The sequence below is a fragment of the Meles meles genome, chromosome 14 (assembly GCF_922984935.1).
Source record: "Meles meles chromosome 14, mMelMel3.1 paternal haplotype, whole genome shotgun sequence".
NCBI lineage: Eukaryota > Metazoa > Chordata > Mammalia > Carnivora > Mustelidae > Meles > Meles meles.
In genome coordinates this window covers 85,416,341-85,443,853 of record NC_060079.1, presented here as the reverse complement: position 1 = coordinate 85,443,853, position 27,513 = coordinate 85,416,341, and the positions used below count along the sequence as shown (strand labels likewise).

The 27,513-nt window shown below is 62.4% G+C and overlaps 1 protein-coding gene across 6 annotated transcripts in view; it reads right to left on the bottom strand.

Annotated features, from left to right (window-relative positions):
* Positions 1 to 27,513, bottom strand: part of ATP11A (ATPase phospholipid transporting 11A) — a 109,371-nt gene that overhangs the window by 25,628 nt on the left and 56,230 nt on the right. For all 6 annotated transcript variants that reach the window (XR_006814872.1, XM_045977938.1, XM_045977940.1 and 3 more), the window contains exons 3-17: positions 25,011 to 25,100; positions 24,146 to 24,226; positions 21,072 to 21,179; positions 19,189 to 19,317; positions 17,092 to 17,195; positions 16,564 to 16,614; positions 14,063 to 14,127; positions 13,415 to 13,496; positions 12,196 to 12,346; positions 11,644 to 11,841; positions 8,881 to 9,054; positions 7,724 to 7,887; positions 6,433 to 6,504; positions 5,223 to 5,296; positions 2,014 to 2,117 (exon numbers count right to left, since the gene is read on the bottom strand). Coding sequence is in view for 5 of the 6 variants with exons in the window: in XM_045977938.1 (XP_045833894.1) it covers positions 2,014 to 2,117; positions 5,223 to 5,296; positions 6,433 to 6,504; positions 7,724 to 7,887; positions 8,881 to 9,054; positions 11,644 to 11,841; positions 12,196 to 12,346; positions 13,415 to 13,496; positions 14,063 to 14,127; positions 16,564 to 16,614; positions 17,092 to 17,195; positions 19,189 to 19,317; positions 21,072 to 21,179; positions 24,146 to 24,226; positions 25,011 to 25,100 (1,647 nt within the window). In the remaining variant the exon portion in view is untranslated. The remainder of the gene's footprint in view (positions 1 to 2,013; positions 2,118 to 5,222; positions 5,297 to 6,432; positions 6,505 to 7,723; positions 7,888 to 8,880; positions 9,055 to 11,643; positions 11,842 to 12,195; positions 12,347 to 13,414; positions 13,497 to 14,062; positions 14,128 to 16,563; positions 16,615 to 17,091; positions 17,196 to 19,188; positions 19,318 to 21,071; positions 21,180 to 24,145; positions 24,227 to 25,010; positions 25,101 to 27,513) is intronic.

The window sequence follows — 27,513 nt, the reverse complement described above, 5'->3', positions numbered from 1 at the left end:
CTTCCCGAGCTGCAGACTTAAGTCCAGATGCACAGCTGAGAGAAGGCGCCCGGCGTCTGGGATGGCATGGACCTGGCTACACTTGCGGCCGACGAGACGCAGCTCACAGGAGGACAGGCACGAAGACAGGGTGACAGAAAGTACCCAAAACAAAACTGAGGGCGTTTTCAAAAGAAAAGACCCAGGGGCCCGCAACGACCACGTACACTACCCACAGGGCACTGCGGTTCTGGGAAAGGCGGGGACGGAAGAAATATCGTAAGACACACCGGCCGAAACCTCCCCAGCTTGATTTAAAAACCACAGACCCCCAGACCCAAGAGGCCTGCGCAGCCTGAGCAGGTGTGAACCCAAAAGCGGCCACCAAAGACGGCCACGGACACAGAGAACGAAGACTGCAGGCGCCTCAAGCGAAAGGAAACGCGAGTCCGTCCCAGCACACACGCAGCTGTTTCTGCACGGCTGCCCACCGGACGAGCCCAGGGCTGGCAAGAGGGCGTCCCCCAGGGGCCGCCGAGCAGCCACGGACGGCGGTGAGCGCCCTGGAGCCGGAAGGGAGAATGTGTGAGCCCGTGTGAGCCCATGTGAGCCCATGTGCCCCGATGCACCCAGGCACGGCCGCCCTTGCTCCGCCGCACGCCACCCATCCCCGGAGCTGCTCTGAAGGAGGCCACGAAGGAGCCTCGAGGAGAGAGTTTAAAGCTGGTCACAAGGTAAGGGCCTCGCGGACTGAGAAACCACGCCGCTGCTGCCCGTGCGCAGGTGCGGAAACGCCATCTCGGAAGCGTACACAGTCACTGTTCTCAGGGAACACACGCAGTCTGGTGTGGACGCCCCGGTCCCCCGGAGAAGGGAGTGGACACAGACCCCAGAGCAGCGGGAGCATCCTCTCAGTGTCCTGGCCTGAGGTCCTGGGATCCGGGCAGGGGTTGGGCGTGGCCAGCGTCTGCGCGGAGGGTAGACCGGCCCAGGCCTGACAGCCGTGGTGACCTGCGTGGCCGGCGTCCCAGCTGTGTGTCGCCGTCGTTGCAGATCTGGCGCTGGTCTGACTCGCAGACGGGCTGCCCCCTCGGGAATGACTGCGCCAGCAGGTATCAACACTCAGTGCCCCGAGACGGTGGCGAGCATGCGTGTCCAGGTGCTTCACAGAAAGCCTCCGTCCTGTTCCGCAAACGGGACCCTGGCCTCTGGGCAGCAGGCTGAGTGATGGTGACTCTCCCCACACCAGGGCTCAGTCATCTCCAAGCAGCACCTCCTTCCCGTCCCTGTGGGGTCAGGCCTCCGGGCAGAGCCTCCCTGGGCCAGCAGGGGTCAGGGGCACGGGGACCGCAACCAGAGTCGCAGGCACACCCGCCACGCGGGCCACACCGCCAGGAGTGAGCGCACGGCGGCTGGCCCAGGGCTGTGGCGCTCCAGCCTCCCGGAGCTGAGTTTGGGCGCTTGGCACCCACACTCCCGTGAGCACCACGAGCTTACTCGGGTTCATCCCATCAGCGAGAGCACAGTTGGAGACCGTGACCAGACCCTGCTCGGTCCATGACGACGGGCACCTGCAATCCTGTGGTTTGTAGCAGTGGGGACGAGGCTATGCAGGGCCACAGTCTGTGGCGTAGGGTCTGGCGGGGGGGGGGTGGACGGGGCCAGAGATGCCTCTGCCCCCGGCATCGGCGGCGCACCTCCGGCGGGGGCCGGAGCTCGGGCAAGCAGGCCAACCACACGGCGCTGCCGGAGGCCTGGGGCAGAGATGTGCGGGAACCACGCCGGGGAGACGCCGAGGACGCCGGCTTCACGATGACGGAGCACCTCACCAGAGACCCCACGGGACCCGATACGACGACCACAGACGCACTTACAACGCAGACACCCCGCCAGCGCCCCCCGCCCCCGGGCTTCCAGCGGGTTCCACTCTGCGTCCGGAGCAGGTGGCCCTCAGAGCGCGCCCCTCAGCGGACAGAGCAGGACGCTGCCGCCCTCCCGGCATGAGGCACACGGGCTGCCCCAGCCCCATCTCACCACCGCGTTGCGCTCCACTCTGGCCCGGATCTGGTCGACTTTGCCTTCTATCACCCGGGGAAATATGGACGAATCGGCTCCCTTGCAGAAGAGAAAGATTTCTCCTAAGAAAGGAAGGAAACGACATTTAGTTACACGTAGACAGAACCAGATCATTCTCCATGTTACGCTTTTCCGAAGCAACAGAAACAGGAACGTCCGCATTGAGCGCATCAGAGACGTTTCCCGAGACCCGTTACCACGCGCCGTCGGGAGAGAGTGAAGTCGTTCTTCCCACAGCCCCAGATCGCACAGGCCGTTGAGGACCAGGAGGAAGACCAGGAGGAAGACGGGCCCCACCACCATCCGGCCCCCGGGCGAGGTAAGGACACGGGACGGAGCCCACGAGATGCTGCCGCTGAGGGTTCGCCATCCTTCACCCCAGCAAGACCCACAAACGTGTGCTGTGAGGCTCAGGAGACGTCCCCACGGCTTTGCACAAGCTTGCGCCGCAGACCCGCGCTGCCCCGTGAAATAAACAAAAGTTCTCTTCCAGGTCAGCAGGGGAAGCCCACGAGCCCAAGAGGAGAGAACAAGACGGACGAGGCCGGCTCTGCTCGACAGGCCCACATGCAGGGGCACCTTCTCTGCCAGCCACGAGTGTCCACGTGGCCCTCCACCAGGCCAGCTGTGTTTGCACTTGGCTCCTGGACAGCATGGGACCTGGACAAGGGTGCCTGAACGCAGCTGTGGCACCTGGAGCCCCGCTGATCCCAGCAGGGACGCGCTTGTGGCACCCAGAGTGAAACACCCCAGACAGCAAAGGGATGCTCATAGATGTCCCGAGACTAGACCACGGCTGAGGTCAACCCACGGCCAGAAAGGACAGCGTCACAACGTCCAGGCCACCAGCACATGGAGCGGGACGGGGTCCCGTGGCGCAGAGAGCCCGATCCGCAGGACACGCCTGCCAATGGTGTGGGCTTGTGGCCAGATACTGGTCATGAGCCACAGACAGCAGGAGCCGGGCCGGGCCGGTGACTAGCCCAGGGCAGGACCCATTCCGGACGCCAGACCTAACTTCCTCAGACGCGGTTTCTAGCAAGAAGGGCAGTTCGGGCATCATGACACGCTCTCCAATGCTACTTTCTGAAGAATCATGAGGATTCATGGCAATGGCTCAGGTCACTCCCTCACACACACGCGCCAACTGGGATACGTCTGGCCCCGGGACTTGGTCACAACAGCCTCTAATGTAAAAACATCCGGAGTGAAAACCACTTTATTCTGCAAAGAACCAGAGTTCTGGAAGCCAGCACGGAGCTACCATGCAGAGGCATGCCCACACGGGGTGTCCCTGCCGTGGAGCAAGCCATGGCCGAGGCTGCTCACAGCCCTCAGAAGCAGCCACGCTCTCACTGGCCACAGGGGCTCGTGGTCTCCCGCACCCATCAGGCTGGAAAACCGGAGCCGTTAGCCTCATCTCTGGGGATGTGTTCATACGCAAAGAACAACCTGCTTAAACACTCGTGCAGATGTCTCTAGAAATTAACTGGTGCCATGGCTGGTTCAGATGCCACGCGGTCTGTCCCGGGAAGCCTGCAGATCTGCAGGGGACCCCCAGGAACAGGCGGACGTCTCCCCGCAGAAGGGGCCCGGGCCCGGCCTGACTGCTGCGACATGACTCCTCCTGCAGCTCCGCGGTGCCCTCCTGCGGGAAGGCGGCAGGACTCTCCGAGAACCCCACTCCGAGGGCACCCGGACCCCCGGGAAGCATGGAGGGGCAGGGCTTGGTGAGTCACGCTGCCTCATTCCCTGCGGCGCGGTCGGGCCTGCGACTGGGAACCGTCTCCGAGACGTGACTCAGCTGCCAGACGGCACATCCACATCCGTCCCCGCAGGAAACCCAGAGGGCGAAGGGCCAGTGACGTCCGGTTCCCACCCGACGCCCTCCTCCCCGGCCACCGCGCGGCTTTGACCGTGCCCGCACACCAGACGGGTCCTTCAGCGTTACGGGGACCCTCCCACGACCTGCTGGCCTGAGCGGAAGACAGTCTCCCCACGTTCCAGGCAGCATTTACCCCATGTTATGTCCCCAGACACTTGGCATGAGTCTCCCTGGCTGGGCTGCGCCGGGGTGCCACGCGCCGCCAGACTCAGGGCTGTGGGGACATGCAGCGACCGCGTCGAGCTACCACGCGCCTTGCCCAGGCTCGTCCAGCGCCCCGGGAAGTGAGTTACAGGTTCTGCCCAACGACACGCCCCGGCCGCTTCATACCGTCCTCTGTGGCCTGAGGAGTAAGACGAGCCGTGGCAGGTGCCCCCAGAACACCGTCACCAGGGCCCTGCTTGAGGGCATCGGCCGCCTGTGCTGCCATGTAAGGAGCAACACCAGCTGACCCAGAATTCCCCAGCGCGTCTCCTGCTCCCTCGGCCTCAGAGTCGTCTGCTCTCACGGCGGTGGGCTGCATCTGCCCACTTACCAGGCGACTTTCCAAAGACACAGACACAGCCTGGTGGCCCCCGGCTTTGAGAAGTAAGAAGGACCGAGATCCCGCCGTGTTCTCTAAGAGGCCCTTCCGCAACTGCGGGTGCCTTCAGCTGAGCGGAGCCGTGTGGGGGGGAGCCCGCGGGACTCGGCTGGCTTCTGTCCTCGGGTGCCCCCGGCCCGGGTCAGGACAGCTCGCCTGACCGCGGAAGCAGGGGGCGCCCCACGAGGTGCCTGGCGAGCTGCCCCTCCCTAGAAACGTCCCACGGCAAGAGGGCCTCTGGGTGGAAACAGCACACTGGGGTTGGCCTGAGCAGGGATCAGGGAAGGCAGCTCAGGGGGTTGGTGCTCAGCTCTGGAGAAGCGTCTGTTGGGCACAGCAGGGGCCTCAGGGCACTGGCAGCGTCTTCAGGACGGCGCGGTGGCAGGAGCCCGGAAGGCTGCAGCTGGGCGGCGTTAGGCTGCCGTGTGTAGCGGCCACAGGAGGGACGGGAGACCTGCACGTCCTGCCAGTCACACGGGGCCCACAGGGGCTGCACCTGCGCCAGGTACAAAGCCCAGGAGCCCCGTGACCCGCACCTGCGCCCACGAAGCCGAGGGGCCCCGTGACCTGCGGCAGGCTCACCTCGTGTGTTTTGAAAGACAACGAACGGTTAGGTCCCACAGGTCCCACACAGGTAAGCACGAGAATAAAACCGCCTAACGTGTAATTCGAAAACTCGAAGGAAAAAGACATTCCCACCTGTGGCAGATTTCACAATCACGCTCATTCTCCTTCTTACTGAGTCAAAACTCAAAATTTCCAGCAGTTCAAACCTGAAAAAGAGATCAGAAATCGCTTTTATTCCCTCTCCAGCTCTCACAGTCCCAGAATCTGGGATAGTGCGGCACTTTCCACAGCACAGCACCTGGGGCGTCCTGTGGCCTGTCCGCCCGCCCGCCCGCGCCCTTGGGATCCATGGGGCGGGCACTGGGCTCCTGGCAGCTGCAAGGAGGGAAGGCTGAGGCCAGGCTCCCGCGGGCTCACCCCCAGCCCAAGGTGCCCTGGACGTCTGTCTAACACCCAAAGTACACGCTCACGCCCCGGAATTCTGAACGCACAGGCCATGTCTGAGCTACACCGGGGTCCTTGGAGTTCGTAAAAACCATTAAAAAACCAAAACCAACGTGCGGTCGGCTCGTAGTCATCATTGGCAGACCGTGCTTCCTGCCGACACCTGACACAGCGAAAGCAGCTCAGCCGCCCGGAACAGACGCCTCCGCAAACTCCCCGCGGCCCACAGACCCCAGCTGGGAGCCGGGAGCCCCACGGTGGGCGGGCCTCTGCCCTCCGCACGGCTCCCCCGGCCGCCAGCACACCGGGGACAAGCCCACTGCGCCCACAGAGGCCCGGCAGCCGGTCGAGTCAGGGCTCACCACCCCTGCCAGCGCTGGAGTTTATGCTTCTGAAAGAAACGCTAAAATCCAGGATCTCCGAGGCCACAACCGCCAGGTCTTACGTCCTCTGCCCCGTTTCTGCCTGGACCCGTTATCGCAGGTTTATTTGTGAAGGAGATGGAGCTCCGAGCGCGAGACATGCCCTCCGTGTCCGGGACCAGCCCTCCCTGACGGACTCGGTCACAAACACTGAACATGTGTGGTGTCTGGACACAGAACGGGAACCGCGGGCATCCCGCGTGCCCTTGCTCGGACCCTGTGTGGGGCGTCCCGCGAGCGGGGAACACGGCGTCGTGCGGTCACTCGGGTCAGACCCACACGCTGCGGGACTCCCGGGGAGCCTCACTGGGGGCGGCTCCCGGGACACGCTCCGCAGCCTCCACTCTGACCGACCGGCCCGTGGGCGACGGTCCGGCGCCGCCGTGAGAGGAAGGGGCGGCCAGTGTGGGGGCAGGACCGGGAACGTGGTGGGGGCAGGGACGAGCCCAAGACCACGGGCTCCCGAGTGCGCTCACCTCTCCACGTCGTTCTCCCTGTTCAAGATCTCCATGCAGTTGTCCTTCAGCCGCAGGTACGTGAACCCCAGCCTGCAAGGGGGAGGCGGTCAGAGCTTAACTCCCAGCTCGGATGCTTCTCCACACGTTAGTCAGGGCGGGGAAAGCTTCCTCGTCAGAGAGAAGCACTTCCGGTAAAACAGAGGCTGCGGCCTGGGCTGCAGACGGAGCAAACTTGTCGTCTGTTCACCGCGCGGGACGCGCTCCGAGAGCCACCAGAACCGCGAGCGACTCTGCCCTCGGACTGGTAAGCACCAGTGCGCTCCAGGACAAGGTGGTTGTGGGGACTGGCCCGTCCACAGGGGCTGCGTCTGGCTTCCTGAGCACTGGGGCCGTTCAGCCCCACAGCCGCATCACGCTTACGAGGAGCCTGAGACCGTCAGCCTCCGGGACGACCCTCTCATTTTCCCAAAGAGGGACCGTGGTCCAGAGACAGCAGCCGGCCAGCAGGCGTCTGTGGCGCGGCGACCACTAACAGCCCGTCCTCCTCCAGCACACCCGAGTGCTGCCGCACGCCGGGTGCCGCGGCGCAGACACAGGACACGTGGCTCTCGGACGCCAGGAGCTCGGAGATGGGGATGTGGCCACAGCGATGCAAGGGGCCAGGACCGCGGGGAAGGGTGTCGACTCGGCCCAGCATGAGCTGGCGGCCTTCTGGGGGGGACGCGCCGTGGCTGGCAGGACGATGTGTCCTAACGTCCGACACACGGTGCGTTCGGGGCGCTCGTCGGGATGGCCCAGGAAGGCCCACCGCAGAGTGCGGGGAACACTGCCCGCACCGCTGTCAGGAGTCGGGGGGGCAGCCGCTGTTAAAGACGCGAGGAACAGAACCCACAGCCGGGGGTTTACTCCGAACACGCGTGAGCCACGCGTCCCAACAAGAGCCCGGAGCGACCGGCCTGGGAACGCGAGCTGGCCTCGAAACAAGCTCAGCGGACGCCACAGACACACTGGTACCGCGACGAGGCTCCGAAATACCAGTCAGGCCAGAATACTGACCGCCCTCAGCGAGACGCAGAGCAGGGAGGACGGCAGAGCATCGAATGGGGACACCCAGACAGAATTACGGAAGTACCGCAGCAGTGACAGAGTCCAGCAGCAGACACGGCGGCTGGTCCCGCGGGTGGAGGGACCCCGTCCACCAGCACCACAGCTCCGCCGGCCCACACACCCCGCAGCAAGCTTCCCGGCACAGCAGCCTCCAGACACTGCAGGACGAGCCCCCGCCTGCCAGACCCGCCCAGAGACATACCTCTGGACGCCCTCCACGAGGGCCACCTCGTCGGGAGAAGACGAGATGTACACACAGGACTTCCCCCCGTCCGGCGACTTCCTAGGACCGTCCACATCGTCGTCATCCTTCACCTGGATGGTGTGGCACAGACACAGGGCCCGGAAAAACAGCTCCTCCCGCTCCTGCGAAAGCACAACCCACAGATCTGCGGCCCGTCGGCTTGGTGTGCACAGAGCATACGCTGAAGACGGGACACGGCGGCACGTGCCGCTGCTGGGGGGCAGGAGCCGGGAGCGAGTCTCATCTACAGGGCCTACGGGAGGAGGGAAGTGTGGCTTCTCGCCGTCCTCCAGCACTGCTGGGTAAGGGAGGCGAGGACATCAGGTCAAGGTCAGAGGAGGCGAACTCAGCATCCGGGAGCCAGGATGTCCTGAGGGATCCTTGACCGCCTTCCCAGGGGCCCTGCGGTTGGCCGAGACCCAGGTGGGCCGCAGACCACGGGGCTCCCTCCGAGACACTCTGCCGTGGAGAGAGGCTTCCATGTGGAAACTGTGAGGCAGACCGGGGTGCGGTGCACTTGGTCGCCAGACGCTGCCAGCACCAGCCGCTAAGGCTGTCCTCAGTCTCCAGGGGACCTGCACAGGGCTCTGCGGCCACAAAGTTTCCGGAATGGTCTCCTCACTGACCATGTGACCACGGGGAGGGGTCACAGACCCTCCCGCAGACGCAGACGTCTGGAACCACAGCACGTGGCTGTGTGTGCCCCTGCACGGGCATGTGTCTCTGTGCGTGAGTGTGCACACGAGTGGAGGATGCGTGGATTGTGTCTCTGAAAGACACGAGTGGAGCACGTCTGTGTATGTGTGTGCACGGGAGCATGCGTGTGCCTCCACATGGACACGTGCTCGAGCCTCAGTGTGCACATGCGTGTGAGCACAGACCTGTGGTGTGCACAGCCACTGGGCTCTCAGCCCACCACGTGCCCTGCCATCCCTGTGCTACAGTGGCTTCTCGCGCAGCCGTGACTGCGGACTCACGGCAGGAAAGGGTAGTGTCCCACATTCCTGATGGAAGCCGCGAGGCACGCAGGGACCCGGGGCGGTGCCGGTCGGCCTTGTGCTCGGGGACCCGGGGCGGCGCAGCAGGGAACAGGTGCAGGGGGCGCGATCACCTACCCTGGTGCCGGCACCCGGCGAGGAGTCGATCATGTCGATGCCGGCGGCCCCGGGGAGCACCTGCCCGTTGCAGACGGCGTGCGGCACGTACACGTGGCCGTCGATGCAGCACTCCTTGAACTCCATGTTGTTCTCCGTGAGCGTGCCGGTTTTGTCCGTGAAGATGTACTCGACCTGCGGACACACGGGGCCGCTGCAGGGGCTGGCGGGGCGGCGACTTCTCGGGGAGAAAGGGGCCACCGCGGACTCAGGCCCTGGCGCAGCCGTGCTTCCTGATGACACACTCCTTGCAGGAAGGGGCCTCTCCTGACAGCCGCGCACACCACCGGGGGCACCGCACGTGGCCGGCTCGCCAGCCTCCTCCAGCCTCTGCTGGGCGCAGCAGCCCTGACCCAGCCACGCAGGACGGGCACGCGAGGCCTTCCTGCTCCCCAGAAGACAGGGTCTCCCTGTTTGCTCTCGGAAAGACAGACTCGGGACGGGGGTCTTAAATCTTCTCTAGTGAGAAAATGAAGGATGCAGAGAGGACGGACCCGCACTTACTCCTCAGGGTCTGGGAGGTCACAGCCCACAGCACCACCGAGAACACAGGAGCCAGAACCCCAGCAAAAGGGCAGATTTCCGATGGAAAACTACCCAGCGATAACGCTCCACTCAGATCCATTCCGGTTACGTGTTCATCAGGAATAACGAATTCCAGATGCCGGCGCGGCGCGGGACGTCCCCGCCGGCTGAGACCGGCCTGCTGCCCCGACACACGCGGGAGGCCGCGTGGGAGGGGCATGAAGTGCAGGAAGGCGACACGGAGAAGACACGGTAACACGTGGCCAAGGGCTTTACCGTCTGCTTCCTCACGTGGTCTCTGCAAACCGCTCTCTTCCGCCAGAAACGCCTTTTCCCTCCGTGCTCGGTTCTGCAAGTCAGCTGTGAGGGCACGGCCGACACCCGCCGTCCGGACACCGCTGGCCCCCCCACGTGCTCCACACAGCGAGGAGCAGGACAGCGGCCTGCGTGCAACGGTCCCCAGCGGGGTGGCGGTACGGCCCGAAGTCACCGACCCCCTCCCCAGAGTGACGACGACAATGAGCATCTCGGGAGGCCGTCGGCGTCGTCCTCTTCGTCTTCTACTTTTTTTTAAAGATTTCACTTATTTATTTGAGGGAGAGAGAGCGAGAGCGCAGCGAGGGGCAGAGCGAGAAGCACATTCCCTGCTGAGCAGAGAGCCCAACGTGGGACGCAATCCCGGGACCCTGAGATCCTGACCTGAGCCGAAGGCAGAGGCTTCACCGACGGCGCCCCCCGGGCACCCCTGGAGGCCCCGTCCTCTAAAACACTGTCCACAGCCCTGCCACGGTAATTTGTCAGATAGACTCCTGTGCCGAGCACCACTCCATGCTTCTCGTTACAAAAGGGGCTTTCCTCCGAGAACGCCGTGGAACGCACGGCAGGGACCGTGCAGGACAAGACAGGACACACGCAGACCTAAAGCTACTCTGGAGCCGGGTGGCCGAGTCGGGGTTTCTGTGTGCCTGGCTGGGAGCACACCAGCCCGTGGCCGCGGCAGGACCGTCGCCTGGAAACCTGTGCTCATCCGTAAGCACGTTACCTCTCAGGAACAACTACCCGCGACCCAGCGGGGTGAAGGCAGTGGGTCCCCGGCTGAGTCTCTGTGTCCATTCCCAGAAGGCCTCAGGGGCCTCGTGTACAGAGCTCGGAGGCCACAGCCTGACACGGCCCTGTTGGCGGGCGCCTGGGTGGTGCCGTCGGTTAAGCATCTGATTCTCGATGGCACCTCAGATCGTGACCTCAAGGTCGTGAGGTCGGGCCCCGTGTCGGGCTCCATGCTCAGTGAGGCATCTGCTGGAGAGTCTCTCCCTCTGCCCCTCTGCCCGCCGTGCGCTCTCTCTCTCAAATAAAATCTTTAAAACGGCCTGTCCGCAAAACTACTGCCGCAAATTCCTTACTTTGTTTTTTAACTTTTAAAAACGAGCGAACTACCATTTCTACCGTTTACCAAATGCTCTTTCCTGCGACATAAAGGCAGGGAAGGTCGGGCCAGGGGCTGGGCCTTTCCAGCGTGTGTCCCGAGAAGAAGGAGCTGCGGTCTGGGTCTCATGGACAGGCTGCACGGCTCTGCCCTCCCGCCCCCGTGGTGGCTGCAGCACACACCACAGCAGGCACCGGCCCCGACGCCAAATTCCGCACGGCGCTCCGGCGGGACGGGTGTATGGAACCGCGGCCCCCAAAAGATCAAGACGGTCCAGTGCCAAGAGCTCGGCCACACCGTCGGCAAACAGTGGGGCTGTGGGTTGGAGTCTGAAGCCTGCGACGTACGGACATGAGGTCTCCCTGGACTCATCTTTCCGTCGAGGGAAATGGCTCACTCTGAGCTCAGCGAAGGGAAGCAGGTGCAGGGTCTGACTGCAGCGCCGGCAGGGAGGGACTCCCTGAACTTACAGCACTAAGGCCCAGAAGGAGCCCTGCTCCCAGGCCACAGGGGAGCTCCCAGCAACCAGCAAACACAGCTAACTGTGCGTGAACCGTACGCAGCAAACACCGTTGACTGTCACGTAAAGCGCAAACGGCCAACGACACGCTGGGTTCTGGGAGTTGTGGGATGCGCCTCTGGGAATGACTTAAAGGGGAAGCCTTTCCCCTGGACCACCTGAGGCTGTGCCGAGATGACGCAGGGTCGGGTGCCTGGGAACAGATGCAGAGGGACGCGATCGCCCGCCAATCGGGGGAGGGTGCACGGGTACTGACCTGTCCTAATTCTTCATTTAAATCCGACGTGTTGACCAGAGGTCCTTCCCCCGTGTCCTCGTCAAACATCTCTTCGTCCCAGGTGATGAAGTAGGAGCCCAGGAACTTCTGCATCTCCACCGTGACGTACATGGACACGGGGATGATGTAGTTGAAGAGGACCATGAAGGCCAGGAAGTCGGTGAGCGCCCTGAGGAACTGAGAGCACCGTGTGAGGCCTGCGCCCACCTCACCGGCATCCCCGAGCCCCACCCTCCCCCGGCCTGCACCGGCCGCTCATAAACGCAGCCACGCTCTGAGGACGGGACCCTGCGCTGGGGGCTCACGCCACTGCCCTCATGAGTTTACCGTGGCAGCCGACCCCTGTCCGGACCGTACTGTACCCTCAAACCCCCAAGTGAGACGGGGACCACCGTGTCGGCGGCAGGGAGGCGACGGGTATGCCTTCTAGATCTCTATAACGGAGACGTCCGTCAAGACTAGGCACTGGCCTGCCGTGTTCTCGTGACCGCAGCCCAGGGGCGTCTGATCACTGCCAAGGGGGCTCCCTACCAGGTTCCTCTGTCTCTCCGACTCGGTTTTCTGGTTATACCACGGCTCGTCTCGGAATGGCTCGCTCTGCCACACGTACTTGAGGACGGTGTTGATCAGCGCTTTGCTGATCAGAATGCAGAGGTAGACGATGAGGAACACGTTCATGGATCTAAAACACAAGACAGCAATGACCCCTGGTGACCGCTGGCCGAGCAGCCTCTGTCACGCCTCAGGACAACGGGGCCACGGAGACGTGGAGCACCGTGACGCAGACCAGCCCCCACTCGCCGGCACAGTTAGAACGAGAACAGAAGCGCTCAGTGCTCGGGGTCCCTCCCACGACCACAGCGTGTGACTCCAGGGGCCACAGGAAAGTTCTGAAAACAGGAGAGAGCAGTGCTCGCGGCCACGCCGTGGGCTGCGTGGTCTGGCGGTCTAAGATCGGACCTCTGGAAGTCAAGTGTTCTGCCGCAAAGTGTCAACGAGGGAGTGACAAACTGAGAGATCGCCACCAGGGAAGGAGGCAGGGAGATGCCCTCGCACTGGAAAAACACGGAGCCCTGCCCAGTGTCTCGGTGAAGGAGGCTTGTCTCCCAGCATCCGTCTCTGGAAGCTGCTCATCGGGGCAGACGTCGGAAACAGCATCCTTGCTTACCGAGAGCCAAATCCCCGTTTTCATGTGGGGACAGCCGCCCAGGGACAGACAGACCCAGGGTCCCGCTGAGACCCCTTTGCCGAGGGCGGGCAGAGACGCCCTCACAGTCCTCGCAGAGAGCCAGGCCCAACCCCCCCGCTCCGTGTTACACAGTCATAACCACTTCGAGGCAGGGACCCACATGAACAAAAGGCAAAGAAGACAAAGTTCTGGGCCGTGTTGTCTCACGATGGTAACTCTATACTCGACTTATCGTCAGGATTTCACCGTGTCAGGAAAAGAGCACTGTTTGCTCTGCTCACGCTTTCCCTGGGAAAAGCTGAAAGTGACCTAATTCTGACGTTTTCGTGCACCGGCGAGAGGAGTGGCCAGGACTTCAGTGTCCCGGGGGCCTGCAAATGTGGCTGAAGGTGTGGGGTCACCTGTGTCCCCGCAGAACGAGATCGTCTACTTAAATACCCCGCGCCACCAGCGCCCTAGAGATCAGAATGGAATTACTAGCGACGCCAAAGGGAAAGGCTGTCGTGTCTCGGGGGCCGCGGGACGGTTTCGGGTCGTGGGGCTCTGCGCCCCGAGACTCACTTCTCCACAGCAGACCGTTTCTGGGATTTCGACTGGTAGTTCAGCGCCATCTTGGTTTCCATGCCCGTGTAAATAGCGACACCTGTAAGGCAGGACAGTCCGCGTCAGAGCAGTCGCGCGCGGCGGCAGAACTGACCGCGTGCGCCACACTGCGCGCTTCTCAGGCAGACGAGCCGCTCGGGAGCCTCAGACTAAAGAAATACTTCCCGTTCCCGCAGAGATCCAGCCCTACGCTTTCCTGAGGTCAGACTGTGCCATGGTGGGTTTTCTGAAACGGGGCACATGAGCACATATTTAAGTTTCTTCCCTCTGAAAACAAGAACGCGGCGCAGGGCGGGGAGACCCGCCGGAGAAGCGCAGCCGTCCGCGGAAACTGCAGAACGGCGGTGTGTGCGTCCTCCTACGGACGGGAACTTATGCTTCCACTCAGAAACCGCAGATGCTCAACAAGCAAGCGACCGCCAGACACCACGGCCTCGTGGGCGGGGGCGACGCGCCGGGACGGGCGTCCTCAGACTGCTGTCCACTGCCGCGGAGCCCGCCGCACCATGCAGATGGACACACCACGGCAGCACGACGGGCCGCGCCTGCTCGACTTTCACTGCCCTGAGCTTTAGAAGCTGCTGGTGGCGACTCAGAGACACTCACCGAAGACCTTCTCGGTGTTCTTCAGCGTCGCTCCTCTGAGCAGCAGGTTCTCCGACCCCAGGGGCCTGCCAAGACAGGAGGACCAGAGTGGGGCCAGGGGGCGGACAGAAGCAGGTGCTCCAGGTGGGCGTCGCGGCCTGGGCCTGACAGACTTGGTTTCAAGAGGAAACCGTTGACGCGCGGAGTCGCTCACACCCGGATCGCGGAGTCGCTTACAGCCGGATGGCGGAAGCGGGCCGACTCTGTGGGAGGGCATGGCCCCCACCCCAGGAGGGAAGAGCCACTCTGAGGAAGGACCCGGCGGGCGGCCCTTCGCGGGGCTCCCGGTAGGGGCGGTGTCAGGAATGCGGGCTCCCAGCCCACACAGACTGACAGACGGGCCCTGTTTCCGAGAAGGCTCGAGAGGCTGCAGCTGTTTCTATCACATCCTCGGGGAGACTCCACGAGTCGTCGGGACCGGTCTTACTTTCAAACACGGGAACACTGTGTGTGTCCCCCCATGGCTGTCCAACCCACGAGGACCCTCTGCGCACAGGTAGCCCCCAAATCTGGACACTTCCCTGCCCCTGCTACCTTGGCAGGAAACAATCAAGGAAGTTAAGGTCAGTCGTGAAGAACACGCCGCCCAAGCACACAAGACTCGGCCGTGAGCAACAGACCACATCTCTGCCTCTGGGGGCTCGTGTTCCCTGGGCTCCCCCGTTTCCTCACAGCTCGTTTCCCAGGAGCGCAGGAGAGCAGGGAGCGGAACTCAGCCCTGCGGACGCTGTACCGTCAGCGTCGCACAATGGCGTCTACGCAGGGACGTGTGCTGTGGGTTCCCCCATGCCACCGTGCGTGGGGGCCTACGGAATGCCACAGACTCGGGGGCACCATCGAGTTAGCCGACGCAGCTCGGGGCCGCCTCCCCCTCAGGACGAGGGCGGGAGACTGCTTCCTGGGGGGCACCTGACCGGACACGGCGGCCCAGCGCCGCTCCACAGTCCCGGCCCTTGTGCTGGACCTGACCGCCACAGACGCTCCCGGGGACGCACACGCCCTGCCGGGTCCCCTTCGAGGACCGTCAGCCTCCGCGAGCGGCACGATGTCTGTGGACCGTCTCACGGAAACAAACGGCCTTTTTATAAAAGTATGTCTGGGAAGTGAGACACAATGTACTTTAAGAAGCACCGGCTTCTAGTTTGGACAGGACCGCGAGGGCATGAGAACTGGGAGATACAAGTCACCCCCGTTCACACCACGAGTTTACGAACACCTGTAACACCCAAATGGTAAAAGACGGCCGAACAGTGTACGTCCTTAAAGAGCAAAACAAGAATTAGCACCAGCCCGTAAGCTGCGTTAGCCAAGACCTTCCCAAGTGCTCAGCACGAAACGTTGTCTGAACGTGAGGCAGGGGGAGCCGGGAGTTTACTCCTGATCCATCCCGGAGACAAGGTGAGTGAATCCCAAGCTTTCCAATCCTTTCTAATCCCAGTAAATCCCGATCCTTCCAACAGTGCTTCCCACGGGACACAGAAATGCGGGTTGTTTCTGCACGGACACTAGAAGCGTCCTGTAAACTAGCGTCTGTTTCGGGACGACCACAGCCCCTCAGGGCTCGGCGAATGTGCGGACAGACGATGGCTGTGACTCAGGACGCGCACACACCGTTTCTGTGACATGACTTCAAGAGGGGCCCCAGGATGTCACGTTGATGACCATCGATTTCCCACTGAGATGATTTCTACTTCTGGGCAACTGTTCTCCTCCACACACAAGGTCACACCAGGACGTGGACAATCTGGAGGCCGCATAAGCGGACAGAAAAATGTCTCTCCCACGCGGGAGAGGCAGGGGTTACAGAAAAGGTCGGCTCCAGATCCTGCTCCAAGCCAACTTCCTACACCGTCCACCTCCGTTACCTCGACAGCCGGGACCCACCAGACCCGGACACGGTGCACAGACGACGCCCCACAGGACGGCCGGCGCCGATGAGAGCGGCCCACACGCACCTGGCTGCCAGCAGGTCCCGGCGCTGCGCACCTGGTGGGTGCGGGTCCTCGTCCACAACCCGCAGTGTGACCGACCCCAAACCGCTCCAGGGAAGCAGGTGACCCCATGCACCTCCCACCTATGTGGTCCACGGAGGAGACACGCGCCCTTAAATCCAGATAGAATCTGGGCCAAAATGGCGTCTCTCCAGGATCTCGAGGAGACGCGGCCTCAGGGCAGCGACGGCCCAGCTTTATGGTTGAAGACACACTGGTCTATGGAGATGCGAGGGCCCCTCTCGGGTAGCACCTTGCGGTCAGACGGGCTCCCAACACCATGAGACCACGTTCCAGAGAGGGCCGTCAGCCACTGGCACGGAGGGCGACGCTCCCACCGGAACAGAGGAGACCGTGGGACCCGGGCCTTTGGAGGCAGAACTCTGCTTCCAAACGCAACAGAGCGTCGAGAGTGAAGCGTCTGACGGCAGAGAGAAGAGTTCATGGTAACCTGACGGCGCAGCCCCTCACCTCACCACGGGGTCGTTCCGGTCGTTGTAGACGTTGATGCGGCCGACGAACCTGACGACAGAGAAGCCAGGTCAGGGCCGCGCAGCTGGGGGGGAGGGGCCGGGCACCTGCTGTCCACCCCCGTCTGCTGCCGCCAGGATAGGAGCCCGCTCCGAGGGCCGCGAGCTTGGCCAAAAGCTGGCCGGCTTCCTCCCCCTTCCTTCTTTTATTTTCTGTCCTCATTTGCCCATGACTGCAAGAATTTTCCTTCAAGTCGGTTCCTCTAATTACAGAAGGTTACTTTTCTACAATCAACTCACTTCTAGCAGGCCAGTCCGAATGTTCGCGAAAGCAGCTACAGGTTTTAATGCTGCTGGACTATGAAACACTAAACTGTTATTCCTGGCTTGGTCTTAACTTTTCAGCAGCGACGTGCACGCACTTTCCCGACAAGCGTGGCGCCGGACAGCAGGGCTGGATGGGGTGGACAGCAGGATGGGCCTCCAGGGGACAGGGAGCGTAGCCACAGGGAGCGTGGACCGGACTTACTTGTATAGGTCGGGCTGGGGCTGCTCACACTCGATCGTGGCGTGCAAGCCATCGATGTCTTCCTCAGTATGAAAGCCCTTCGTGTCCTGAACGGCGTAGTGAGTCTGCAGAGAGACAACAGGTCTCATTCACAACCGAGCGAGGGACGCGCACCTGGCCGCTGGATCTCCAACGCAGGCCACGCTGTGGGTCCCCTACTGTGCCCGGCACTAGGCCCGAGAACGACGCCAGGCCACAGTGCCGTGTCAGGGAGAACGCAGGCGTGAACACGTACGCCATGTGCTGTGCGTGCAAGCCAGAGTCTGCATGCGTCATCAAGTGAGGAAAGCTCGAGGCGCCACCGGCAATCGTCCAGGAGAAAATACCTTTGCGCTCGCCCAGGGCCCTGATGGCCTGGCTCCCTATGTCGGAGGCAGTGGGTCTGGGGGCCCAAGGACGGCGGTTCTGATGTGCCCCAGGCAGCGGAGACACCGGCCCAGACGGGTCCACTAACGCAAGCAGGTGGGCCTGGAGCCCGGGCAAGAGGGCGTGTGGGGACAGTGTGGCTCTGAACGTGCTCTCGTCCTCCCGGCAATCACGTGCTGGGCGGGATGGACACATGGACACGGTCACGTGGATGGACACGTGGACATGACGGTCACGTGGGTGGACACGTGGACACAATGGTCACGTGGACACAATGGTCACGTGGATGGCCACATGGACACGATGGTCACATGGACAGACACAGGAGGTAAATGACAGCAGCTGGGACACCTCGAACATCTGGGGGCCCATTGCACACCAGGGACGTCAGGGGATCTTCTAGGCATGTCTTCCCAAGAGCCCCTGGAAGAAGGGTCTGTCCCAGTTCAGGTTATGAAAACTGCAAAGGTTAAAAATGCCTGCCCAAGGTCACACGGGCCACGACCATGACCGGAGCGGGAGCCCCAGGGTCTGTGAAGGAAAGGGCTCAGTGACTGCAGCACCCAGGTCAAGTCAGATGTGCAGACGTGACATCAGTCCCAAGTAGGACGCTGAGCCCAGTCCCATAAAAAGGACGCTGAGCCCAGTCGCATAGAAGGCGCAGCGGGGCGCCCGCCAGCTCTAGACAGGGCAACGGCCACCACGTCCGGAGAGCCGTGGTTCCACCGGAACTGCCGCGGCTGCCCATGAGCCATGCTGGGGCGTCCCTCCCTCAGGACGGGCGTAAGCAGCCACTGGGTGCCAACAGCCAGGGGCCATGTGGCTCGCCGGGTGTCAGGGACAGGGGAACGTGATTGCCATGTGCAGACATGTGACACCACGGTCACCTGAGTCTCCCAGGCGCTTCACCCCCCACCCCCGTCTCCGTGGTTTACAATCAGTTGTGCCGGAATGTTCGCCTCTCGGGATGCACACAGGAAAGCTGTCCCGAAGTCCCACAGGGCTCATACGATGATCTGAATTATTCATAAAAGAAAGTATCTCTTTCCCACCACAGAAATCCCACCACTAACTGCCATTTGCCAATGCCTCAGACATGGATGGGTCCACTGAGCCGCGCTCACGTTCTTAAACTCCTTGGAAGCTCCCATTTTTCTAAAAATAACGAAATCCTTAAAAGCGTGATTGATTGCTCTCTTCTTTTGTGATTGTTAGTTACAGTTTCGTAGTACCAGTTGGTACTACGAAATTAAAAAATTAATTACAAATTCAGAAAATCCTTAAGATATTTGAACAAAAGGACACGGTAGAGCAACAGTCCTCAAAATCTCCACTTCTGTGTGCCCCTCACATAACTCCAGTCTAGCGAAGACACTAATCTTGAGCATGAAAATGAAGCTTTTCCAAATTCCTGCCGTCTACTCCTTGTATCCTGGCCCTCCGCTCAGTGACACAGCTAAGAACATGAAGTCCCCTCAGTTAACCCGAGTGGCTGATGGTCGTGGACGCTGACGGGGGACAGGGAACAGCGGAATATGGGGAGAAGCGGAGTGAGGAGCCGTGTGGCCAGCCCAGCTGCCCGGGTTTCTCCGTGACCCCTGGGAACGCTGGGCTGGCCACCACGGTGCCATAGGATTGGCCACATAGCGCAGCTGACACGACGCCCCACGGGGCCCCGGGAAAGGCACTGACCTTGTGACTGGACTCTCCATCTAAGCTGGCGGTGGTCACGTGGCAGGTCCCGTCGCCGTGGCTGCTGGACAGGAAGATCAAGTCACAGGGGAAGGTCTCGTCCTCCTTGACCATGACGATGTCCCCAACCTGCAGGACAGACAGACGGCCTTGGGTGGCGGCCCCAGGGGGCAGGGGCCTCTTTTTCCGCGGGGAGATGAGTGGGTGTGAAGGGCCTCGGGGAAGGTTCGCCAGGGCTTCTGCCCAAACCGCAGGCAGACCAGGTGGGGGTGTCCACGGACCCACTCTAGGCCCACGAAGCCTCACGGCGTGTTCAAACCACAAAGTCCTGTAACCCGATCAGCCCTCGCTGTGCCCGAGCCGGACGCGTCCAGGTGTGTGTTCACACGTCTGGGAACGACTCCTGTGGGAAGGTATCGATCTCAAGACTTCCTTCGACGGGCGGGTGTGAGCAGGTGTGCGGAGCAGGGGTGGGACAGAGGAATCGGCTGAGCGAGGGCCCGACTCTAGATACATCCTGCCTGATTCCATTCATGCCGTGACGGCCGGGAGGTAACGGAATCCGACCATTGGGCACTCTCTCCTTGAGGGGCCTCAGGAGGCTCCACGGGCCTGGCCCTGTCTCACACCGGCCGGTCACAGGGCAGACGTGTCCCACGGGAGAGCATTAAAAGCACAGTTTTCTGCCGGCTGATGCCCTCCAGGTCAGCTCACGGAAAGCATGGAGGCTCGGCCAAGGACACGCGGTCATGACGGGCCCATGAGCATGTGGGCGGGCACACCAGCACCTGCCCCGGACCCTGGCCGGCTGGGAAGTCACCACCCGTCAGGCAGAGGGAGGGGAGCTCAGCAGAAGCCCCAGACACCTGACAGGGATGTTCACAGAACAAAGATGCAGGGCACAGGGGCACGGTGGGTGAGGCACAAGACCCTTGATCTTGGGCTGTGAGTTCACGCCCCAGGCGGGGCACAGAAAGTACTTTAACAAAAGAAAAACACTTAAAAAATAGTTGCTTAAAATCTTAAAAAATGCACAATTCACAATAGCGTGTATGACCTGCGTGGGACTAGTTTTGCTGATACGGCCCGGGTGCTGGGGACGCACGAGCGAGGCCTTCGGGTGCATCTTGGGTTGGGTGGAATGGGGGAGGGGTAGGGAGATGGTGGGGATGAGAGTAGGGAGGGGGATGCGGTTCGGAAGGGGGATGGGAGGAGCTGGGGGGGCATGGGGGAAGGGAGGGGAGTGGGAAGGGAGGGAGTGAGAGAATAGGAATGGAGTGGAGGATGGGTAGGGGGTGGAGGATGGGTAGGGGATGGGGGATGGGCATGGGCACGGGGTGGGACATGGGCATGGGATGGGGGATGGGGGCTTCAGAGATGAGACGCAGGTGGGCGCAAGGAGGCGGCGGGAGGCCCAGCCAGCTCAGTCCCGGGCTCACACTAACTCCTCAGGGACAAGCCTTAGGGACCACACGCTGGCCCCTGCCCACGGGGTGCCCCGCCCACTCTGCGGGTGTGAAAACCATCCACGTGAGTGACGCAGACACCGGGAAAACACATCCTGCAGGGGGCTTCGGTTCCCAAGCCCAGTTCCCAGCTCCCGGAACTTGCCGTGTTCTAGAACAAGGTTCTAACAGCGTCCCGGGCTCCTCTGTCGGGACTGGTGGGAGCAGTTCGCACCCTGGGGCCTGCGACAGCGCGTGCTGCGAGAGCGCTGGGTGCAGCTCCGGGTGAAACCGGAAGTGCCGCGAACAGCGCAGGTGCGGGGCCTCGGGGAAGGCGTGGGGCGCGGGCGGCCTGTGCCGGGAGAGAAGCGGTTCCCGGCATGGGTCTGGGTGCGCCGGCCGTCCCCGGGCTGGGTCAAGGACACGCCGGCGGCTTACCCTCAGCTTCCGGCTCTGCTTCCGCACCAGCTTGCCGTGCTGGATGAAGTGCACGGGGCACTGGTTCATGGCGTTGTCTGCCTTATGGCGAAGCCAGTCCTCATAGCCCTGGGGGAGAGGAGATGCCCATGGGGGGGACCAAAGGCCGCGGGGGTCCCTGGGCCCTGAGCCCACTGCCCTGGATGTGCCGGGTGGGCCGCGACCATGGCACCACTCCTCCGGCCTCAGCCAGGGGACGCACGAAGCTGCGGGAAAGCCAGAAGGTACCTTTCCCACACCCAACACCCACCAACCCACGAGTCCTGTGTTTCTTCCTTAAACGGACCCCAACCTCCCCACTTCTTCAGGGCCCCAGCCGCCGGGCCGCCCTTCCAGCCTCTAGGCAGTTGGCTACTGTGTCTTGTGCCTGCAGTAATGGGGACACGTGAACCCTGAGGCCCCTTGGGAGCCCCACTTCCCCATTTGCTGTGGGACTTCTGAACGTTCTACATGACACGGGTCTCCTGTCCGAGCCCGAGTCCGCGGCACGTGACCACCTCCAGACGCTCCCCATCGGCGGCCCGGCTGGAGCCCACTCAGGCGGGAGGACTGGGGGAGGGGGGGTCTCCTGTTCCCTTCCTGCAGGCCCAGGCCTGAGTCGCACCTGTTCCCTGACCCAGCGGGCATGTCGCAGGCCCCCGGTGCACGCGAGCCGATATGTGTGCGGGGGGCTCGGGGAGGGGGGTCTGAGCTGGCCCCCAACGGACGCTCGGCGCTCGCCTGGGAGGGAGGAGGCGAGACCACGGGAAGCAGCATGAGGGGGCGGCAGGGTCAGACATGGGGGACACAGGGGCCAGGGCGGCCCGTAGGGTTAAAGACAGTGCAGGGCCTGCAAAGAGCCAGGCAGGAAGGCAGGTGGGCAGCCTGGGAGGGCTCTGGGCCACGGCCTGTCTCACGGAAATCAGAAGATGTGGACAGAGAGGGTCAGATGCTGGTCAGAGGCTGTTCAGTGTCCAGGTGGGACTAGCAGGTGCCAGGCTCCCCCGCGGGGACTCCCGGAGCTGCAAGGAAGGGCATTGGAGCCCCTGGATGTGTGGGCTGGGGTCACCAGGGAACCAGGGCTGAGACGGGGAGGACTGAGGGGCTCTGAGTCGGCCAGGGCAGGAGCTGTCCTGAGGTTGGGGAAGGCGAGGAGGAGAGATGCAGGGGGCAGGTGAGGGCTGGAAGCCGGGTACCCCCAGGAGTGGGGCGAGGCGGCTCAGGGGCGGGCAGAGACCCCACAGGCCCTTGGGGCACCTCCCCCCGCGTCTGTCACTCGCTCCTGCTGAGGCCCGCCGGTGGCGCTCTAGGCCAGCCTCTCGGGGAGGAGGAGGGTCGTTCTTTCGAAACACACAGACACACAACGGAAACACCTGCCTCCACTGCACCCGTCTCTCAGGGATCTTTACGGACGGCCCACGCGAACCCTCCGTTCCGCTCCCCGTCCCCTCTCACTCGTCCTCCTGAAAACGCTCCTTTCTGTTCACGGTTTCACATATTTACGACACGTGCATGTCACAGGCGACCACAGCGTCGCGCTACGAGTCTACAAACGCATGAGGACGACCGAGGTATCTGCTGTCGCTGGGCATGCCGTGTCCGCACAGCGGGGCTCGCCCTCCCGCCACTGCCCCGCCGCCACACAACAAACGGGCCGCCCGTGGCCACACTGCAGCCCGACCTGCCCCAGAGAGGCCTGCGCAGAGTCCCAGGACACCTCGCCGGGTCACCGCGGCCTGTTCTGGGACGTGCACAACACACACCAACCGCGTTCCCGGCCTCCACTCCCATGGTCACCGCCGACGGTTTCCCAAGACGAGGGCCCCACGCTCCCGTGCGCAGCAGCGCAGGCGCAGACCTCAAGGTCCTCCCTGGCTGCCCTTCGGGCTTTTACATTTAAAAGCCAAGCTAGTGGGTAAGAAGTCAAATCATCTTGTCCAAACCTGTCTTTCCAGATCCGAGTGAGGAGACAGAAAGCCCAAACCGGGACAACGACATCCCTAGCGCCCCGGAGCGGGCCGCAGGGCAGCACGCACACCCGCGGGCGCTGAAGCCGGGCGCGGCCGGCAGGGGCAGCGGACGTGCCTCCTGCACACACACCGCACAGCGGCCGGGCCCCTCCGTCCTTCCTCGATCTAGAGAAAATCGCTCTGTGCTTCGACGGGCCACCGGCATCCAGCAGCCGTTCTCGCGTAGAATGTTTCGTTTCCTTTATTCTTACTCAAAGACTAACACCGGGAAAGCAGGACTTTGTCAGCAAGAACCGGACCATCCACAATTTCAGCAGAAGCTGTTTTACGAATGATCCAAGGTCCCAAATCAAAGGTCGACCTATCAACCCGGAAACACAAACATCGTGAGGCTCAGGTCGGCTGCACGTAAGGCACTGGTTTCCGGAACGTGTGACGAACTCTTATAACTCATCAATAAAAAGACAAAAAACCCAACGTTAAGGTGGACGAAGGACCTGGTGACACGTCTCTGAAGAAACACCCAACGGCCGGTAAGCCCAGGAAGATGCCAGCATCGTCCGTCACCCAGGAAATGCGAACCCCAAGTACCCACAGCAGGAGACGCCACCCTGACAGACGCGGCCCAGCGCCTGCTGGGGGCTCGGGCAGGACGGCAGGGGCCGCTTGTGGGTTCGGGGCCTCCTTCCGAGGGGACGGGAATCTTCTGGAACCAGAAACGGGTGACAGGTGGGGCACTGAGGGCCAGCGGGCGTGGCTGAGATGCGTTCTCCTCACCGTCCACGACCGGGCAGCCCAGAGCGAGGACAGGCTGAGAAACTCTCCCAAACACAGATCCCATCTCTGGCCGGTTCTGAACCGAAAGCCTTGGTTTCCCCCACAGACTCCCAGGACACCGCCCCAGCTGCTACGTCACCGAACGGCCTTATTTCAGCTCAGCTGTCGGTCTAGGGCCGTTACTGATGTGAATTCCCGGAGCTAAATTTCCTATGACTCGCTGACGTGATGCGGATGCTCGGCTCTGCACGCACGGTGACGTCACGTCACAAGAAGGCGCCGTCCCCCTTCCCCCTGCAGACGTCTTACCTGCTTGATGGCCGTGACGGTGATGACAAAGAAGAGGGGAAGCCCGCTGGTCACGGGGCTCGTGGGCGTGTCGATGATCAGCTGCAACGAGAGCAGACTTATAGAGATGCCAGCGGGGACCGGGACGGACCAGCGGGCCCACTCCCAGCGCCACCGGGGACCGGAGAAGGACCAGTGGGTCGACCCCCATTGCGTCCCAGGGACTGGGGACTGGCCGGAGACGCCAACTACAACACCCGCGTTGGCTTACTGTAAACCCGCTTACTGCCACTAGACGTAAGTCATGGGTAAGTCACCGATCCACCACGGAACGGAGAGTGGCCACTCCAGATGGGGACCTGCTTACAGGACCAGGCGAACGGAGGCAACGACGGAAGCCCGACTGCGTTTTAGTTTAATTTACTGCTTTCAGCCCAAATCTCAAGTCAGTAAGTTAATGTTAGGGACATCATAAATGTCCTGCTCTGTTCGTCAAGACTGAGAACAGTGAAGCGGCCAGTCCTAGACCACGTCAGAGCCCCGCTCCCTCGCTCAGACCTCACTGTGGTTCTTCCGGCTCGCCCGAGGTGCACGTAGGGGGAGGGTCGCCCAACAACGCTGAGCCGGGCTGCCGAGTTTCCCCTAAAAGTGAGGGGGCTCCCGATTTCCCCTTGAGGACTAGGCAGCAGCTGGAACCAACCCCAGGGCAGAGCGGGCACGTGTCTGTCTCAGCTTCGACGCCGCTCTGAGCCCACACAGCTGTCCGCGCAGGGAACAGACGAGGGGCTCCAGGGCCTGCTCTCGCCCGACAGCAAACCCCAGTTAGTCTGCTATCAGCTGAGCTCTTCCCCTCGAGTGAGCGATAAAAGAAGACAGCTGGCCTTACCTGTACCAGAAATATGATGAGAAAGTAAAAGTTGGCTATTCTTCTGAATTGTTCAAACAAGTTCTTGGGTATGAAGTTCCAAAACGTGTACTGTGTCAAAGAAAACAAAGACTCGTCAGCGCGATGACCTTCCTTCCTCACAGCGCTCGCCGCATGGTCACGGCGCCGCTCAGAGCGCCTGCGTGTTTGCTTTCCATACGGAATCTCAAGTCAGCACTTGGCGTGTTCTCCACCTGCCGGCCAGAGAACGAGTGGCTGACGCAGGACCGTACGCAGGGGAGCACGAGGGACCCCAGGGAACTCCGTATCCCGCCAAGCGGCCGACAGCCGTTCAGCTCCGGATCCGTTTCATAAAACGCAAACCTCCGACTGTTCACACACACGTGCCTGGCGTTCCTCCCTGCCTGCCTCCGTCCCCTCTGTCCTGCAATGGCGTCAGGCCCGCCCCAGAAAGGGACACCCCAAGTCAGCACCGCAAGGTGGTCGTGCCCCGGCACGGAGACGGCCCCACGCACCCCTCCTGCACGTGCAGGGAGTGGAGGGCGGACAGGGAGGGGAGCCCTGGCGACCCCTGCCCTCCAGGCTTCTCATCTTGGCCTCAGGAGGAGAGTGTCCTTACTTCTGCGTGGAGAACAACAATGTCCCGGAGGTCAGTACCTCCCAGTCAACGCGGTGTTGGTGTCTGTTAGCCCTCCGGGTGCCGCCCGACCCCACAGCGTCCAGCCCCCAGCACCCTTCCCCTCCGCGTCCTGCCGGACATAGGCCATGTGTCTGACCAACGTTTCCTCAGTCAGTGGCTTCTCTCTCTAATTCTCAACAGCGTCTTTTGAAGAGCCGGAAATTTTGAGAGTTCAACTGTCTGCTGCTGGCCTGGCTCTGATCACTCATTAGACCACCACGTTCTGCCAGGACTTTTCTTTGGGATTTTCCCACAGACCTTCATGACTCCTGCCTTGTTTCTTCCTGCCCAGTCCGCCTCTCCCGCATCGCTCTCCGTCCTCGCCGTACTAGCCACAGCACCCAGGGAAGCTGCCAAACAGGACAGAGGGGAGCCCGTGTCGCTCTCGGTCCTCGGGTGAAAGCACCGACTCTGTTTCTGCCATCCGGGGCGGTGGGAGCTGTGGTGTGTTACAGACACTCTCCACCACGCCGAACCTCTCCTGCTTCCCTAGTTTGCCGAAACTCTTCACCAGGAACAGCGCTGGGCTTCGCCGTGTGCCACGAGGCTTTCTTCTTGGAGCACAAGCAGACTGAGAACCAAACAGCAGGTCTCCGGGGCGGCGTCAGAGGCACAGGGAAGGGGACGCCCCACGGTGTGGGTTCTTCTTTCTCCTTCATCCCAGACACACCTGCCCAGGGTGTCTCCCCCAGACCGCAAACCGAACTCTTGAGTCACGGGTCGCCCGGTAGGCCCTCCCGCGGGACAGGTCGGAAGCCGAGCCCGTACAGGTGGGCTTCTTTCCCCCACGGGAAGCTCTCTCGGGCCTGCGTGTGCGTCAGGTCGCAGCTGGTGGCCCTCGTTCCCGCTCTCCCAGGACAACGCGGATGCGTCACCGCACACGTTCTCCGCACCCGCTGTGGACTTCGGGTGCACCCGTCCAGCTGTTTTCTCTGCGCTCTCGGCACTGTCAAGATGAAAGCAATCATGCGCTCCGGATGCCGACAGAGCTCGGCGCGCAGCCCACGGCCTTCCGAGAGCCTCTTCCGTATAGGCTCCGATTAGCCGCCGACGCTGTGGTGTCCGTACGTGATTTCTCCTTAAACGACGCACCACCGTCTCCCGCCGACAGCTCGCTGAGCCACTACCCCGGCCCTGCGGTCATCTCGGAACAGAGGACAGGGTCCCTCCCGCTCGGAGCGGAGACTCAGACCCGGAGCAGCTGTGTGGCCTCAGCCTGACCTGCCCCTTGCGAGGACATCGACTCAGTTCCTCCTGCTCTGAAGGAGACTTCGTGGGAAGGACCGGCCGTGAGAGCCCCCGGCAGCGGCACGTCAGTCTTGAACGCGCCTTCCACCTCCCCTGTCAGAAACCGAGGCAGTGCTGGGGGCCCAGGGCCGTAGGGCAGCGGGGGCGGTGACGGCCACCCCAGGGACAGAAAAGGGACAATGACCCGGTGCCTCAGAATCCCTGCGGGGTCTTTGAAAGGAAAACATGAAAACGAAGCGGCCGTCCCACTTCAACCAGGCAGAGTCGGGAGTCACTGCTTTTGTCTGTCTCCCCGAAAACATCGACAGGGCTTTCTGTCCTAAATAAAGCATCTTTCTCCGTCTGGCTATAGTCCTTGGACTGCCCCAGTGAACCAGGCGCTCTGTCTTCCAGAAGGTTTCACGGCACCACACTGTGTGGAACTTCCCACATCAACCCGAAGGCCCTGGGGGCTTTGTCCCTGGAGGGAGAAGCCAGCCATGGCAGGACACGGGGCCGTGGGCGGCCTCAAGCCCCATCACCAGCCCCCGCCGCCTACCCTGCCCAGCTCACCTGGCCCCCGCGGCCACGGCGTCT